This window comes from Talpa occidentalis, unplaced genomic scaffold (genome assembly GCF_014898055.3).
Source record: "Talpa occidentalis isolate TD23 unplaced genomic scaffold, MPIMG_talOcc4v2.1 talOcc4.16, whole genome shotgun sequence".
Taxonomy (NCBI): Eukaryota; Metazoa; Chordata; class Mammalia; order Eulipotyphla; family Talpidae; genus Talpa; species Talpa occidentalis.
The window spans coordinates 60,225,234-60,228,674 of NW_023601653.1; the positions used below are offsets into that span (position 1 = coordinate 60,225,234).

The 3,441-nt window shown below is 51.0% G+C and overlaps 1 protein-coding gene across 1 annotated transcript; it reads right to left on the reverse strand.

The window, feature by feature from the left end:
- Positions 1-1,221: 1,221 nt before the first annotated feature.
- Positions 1,222-2,305, reverse strand: LOC119248322 (histone H2A.J). The gene has a single exon (XM_037515278.2). It carries the CDS (start codon positions 2,154-2,156, stop codon positions 1,767-1,769), a length of 390 nt encoding a protein of 129 aa, XP_037371175.1. The 5' UTR covers positions 2,157-2,305; the 3' UTR covers positions 1,222-1,766.
- Positions 2,306-3,441: the final 1,136 nt, after the last annotated feature.

The following is a 3,441-nucleotide window of genomic DNA, read 5'->3' on the forward strand; positions in this document are numbered from 1 at the left end:
TCCTTCTGCCTGCTCTGCTCCCCGCTCTGGCTCTGGTGAATTCTCTCACCCTCCCGCGCTTCTGACTGTACCCAGTGCTTGTATAAATAAATAAATAAATAAATAAATAAACAAACAAACAAACAAATAAATAAATTTAAAAAAAAAAAAAAAGAATGAGAGGGAAACAACCTACCTACCTCAAACAAAAATGTGTTGGCCTCAACTTTGCCACCTGACAGTGACCGTGTGGGAAAGGAAGCTCCACACAAGTGTACTACCGGAGGCAGATGGGGAATCCTTTCTCTGATATGGTGTCTTGTCCTGTCTTCAGATAGCAAGAGAAAGGCCCCAAGAGAATGGAAATCTATATAGTTGGCCTCCCATCGCCCATCATCTGCTACTGAGCATGGCATATGGAGACACTGCATAGATTTAGGGGAAGAAATAAAGCCCATGTGAGAAAATGAGCCAACCAGGACTAAGGCTAAAGACATTATTCTCCCCACCCCATCCCTGAAGACTTCAATTCTGGTTCACAGGAAAGATGACTCCAAAGCTGTGCAAACAAAACTGGGATCATTTTGTGGGTCTTGTGAGCCAGGATTTAAAGCCTGCGGGGAAAGGTGAAATAGAAAGAGTGAATAGGGCAGACTAGGATTGCCAGTGTTTAACTTTTCACCATCCATTCCTAGTGTGAAATTTTTTTTTCCTGCACTTAAATAGTTTATCCTTACCTTTCTTCACATCTGACACATTTATTAAAGCATAGCTGTGCCATTAAGCAATGCAACCCCTATAAGCATTGCTGGAATGAGGCCATTCCTTCAGGCCAAAGGTAGAAGATAAGGGACTTTAAGCAGTTTGTTTGTTATTATAAAGCAAAACCAAACCATTTGCATTTCCAAAGGACTATAATGTGGTGGAGACAAGAGGGTATGAAGGTAGAAACATGAGAAAATAATGGTAACAGCAAGTAAGTCTAAGTAACTCATGACTAAAGGCTGCATTGTTATGCAACATGAGTGTCAGGGGAGCAAGTTTCCAACCTCATGACTCATGTTTCTGTATTACACACATTACTGGATATTTCCTTCATTTTAAAGAAATGTGGACATAACTGTGTATATAAAATGATCTGATATCCAAAGCATGAAAACACAACACCTATCAGGCTAAGAAAAATCTGTTAAGTAAACAGTTATCAGGCACTCTTCCAAGACGGAAAGTTACTCCATCTTTTGAAAAGCACGGAGAAATGACTCTGCCCCAGACCAGCTCACCCCCACCGTCTCTTGCTGGAACCAGATCCTGAACCGCCCAGAGAGAGTCAAGGCTCTGGGAAGTGGACATAAAAACAGCTCCCTCTGCCGCACCCGCACCTCCTCTGTCTCCCCTTTACCTTAAGGTGAGCAGAGAGAGCTCCCAGCTCTGCGCACCTGTAGGCCAGTGGGCCCCCTCTGGTCTTCCTCGTCACCCCATAACGCCGCGAGGGTGACCAAAACAGCCCAGAAAGCGGCTCACACAGACCCACCAGTACCTGCTCGAGGCTTCCCGGCCGCCCCGGGATCGTCCAGCAGGTGCCCGCGACTACACAGCTCTCTCGACCACACGATTTTCACCAACTTTATTGGCCCCCGGCCCCGCCCGGCGGGCCCCTAGTGCCCACCTCCCCACCAGATCGCGCCGGCCCTCCGTGACAAGGAGCATATTCAAAACCACTGCGGGGCAGCTGTGAAAAGAGCCTTTGCTGAGGAAGCAGCGAGCTCCCCGAGGCGGCGTCAGGGTCACTTGCTCTTCGCCTTCTGACTCTCCGTCTTCTTGGGCAGCAGCACGGCCTGGATGTTGGGCAGGACGCCGCCCTGCGCGATGGTCACTTTCCCCAGCAGTTTGTTTAGCTCCTCGTCGTTGCGGATGGCGAGCTGCAGGTGGCGAGGGATAATCCTGGTCTTCTTGTTGTCCCGCGCGGCGTTGCCGGCCAACTCCAGGATCTCCGCCGTCAGGTACTCCAGCACCGCCGCCAGGTACACGGGCGCGCCGGCGCCCACTCGCTCCGCGTAGTTACCTTTGCGCAGCAGCCTGTGCACGCGACCCACCGGGAACTGCAGGCCCGCGCGGGACGACCGGGACTTGGCCTTGGCCCGCACTTTGCCGCCCTGCTTTCCGCGACCAGACATGTCTACCTCCTGGCTGAAACTTCTGCGAGGGAAAACAAGCGCTCCAGCGACCCAGATCCAAGCACGGGAATGCAACGTACCACCCCGGAACTGCCTTTACTACCACTTTGCGGCTGCGAGGCAGCGCCTTCCCATTGGGCGCCCCAACATCCTCGGCACCCCGACCAATGACTAGCAGGCTCCGCGTCCACTAACGCGCGTTGGCAGGAGGGCCTGCCTTTCCCTGCGCTCTCCAATCAGAAGACCAAACTCCCATCCTCATTTGCACAAACGACTGTAGGAATACGCAGGACGCGCCCGCCGCGCGCTTGGCACTTGTGTCTAAGTTATTAACTCCTGAGGCTTCAAGTCCACACTTACTCGCAGGAAAAGAAAGTCTTAAAAATGAAGGAGGCATGGGCCTCCCCTGGTGGCGCAGGCGGCTGAGCGCAGCGTTGTGAGGCTGTCCGCAGCCTCTGCAGCGCGGGTTCGATCCCGGCCGGCTGTAGAGAAGCCCACATGGCAAAGCAGACCTCTCATGTCTCCTGTCTCGCCCGCTGCTCCCCTCAGCAGTGTATTTCAGTCAGTCTGCCTGTTCTGTTCCCCGCTCTGTCTCTGGTGAATGCTCTCATCCTCCCGCAAATCTGGCCTGTACCCTGGTTCTTGTATGCATGAATAAATAAATCTTTAAAAAAAAAAATGAAGGAGGCATGATTAGAAGCAAAAAACCAGAAGAAGAGCTACTCCACGAGTAGAAAGCATGCAAGCAAGAAACGCAATAGAGCTCACGCAGTGTTTCCAGGGTTGCTGTGCGCTTTGACTCACACCTAGAACAGGGTGTGAGTCAACAGCTTTCTGCTCCAGAGCTCGCGCTTCTAGGGAAGGTGCTCCTCAGTGAAATCACCACATCTCTGCTGAATCCTGCCTGTCAGTGCTGGGTTCGTGGACTGTCCCTTTTGAACCAAGTGCCTGCTATTACCCAACGGTGTAGGGAGCTGGCTCCAAAAGGGGCTTCCTATAAAGTTGCCCACCTGAACTTTCCCAAACAGACCAGATGGCTGTGGGCTCCTGTCCAAGTTCTGTAGCTTACAAATGCCAGTCTTCTCACAGAGTCAGACTGACTTTGGTTTTAAGTGTTGAGAAAAGGCAGTATAAATTAGATTCGATCGTATTGCTTAAGTATTCAAGGTTACCGTGTTGAGTCTTCCACCAATCTTTTTTTTTTTTTTTTTGAAGATGTATTTATACAAGCACTGGGTACAGTCAGAAGCTCAGGAGGCTGAGAGGATTCACCAGAGCCAGAGCG

What these genes read in the sequence shown, in the direction of transcription:
- LOC119248322 (XM_037515278.2), bottom strand. Translation starts at nt 2,156, where the DNA reads ATGTCTGGTCGCGGAAAGCAGGGCGGCAAAGTGCGGGCCAAGGCCAAG.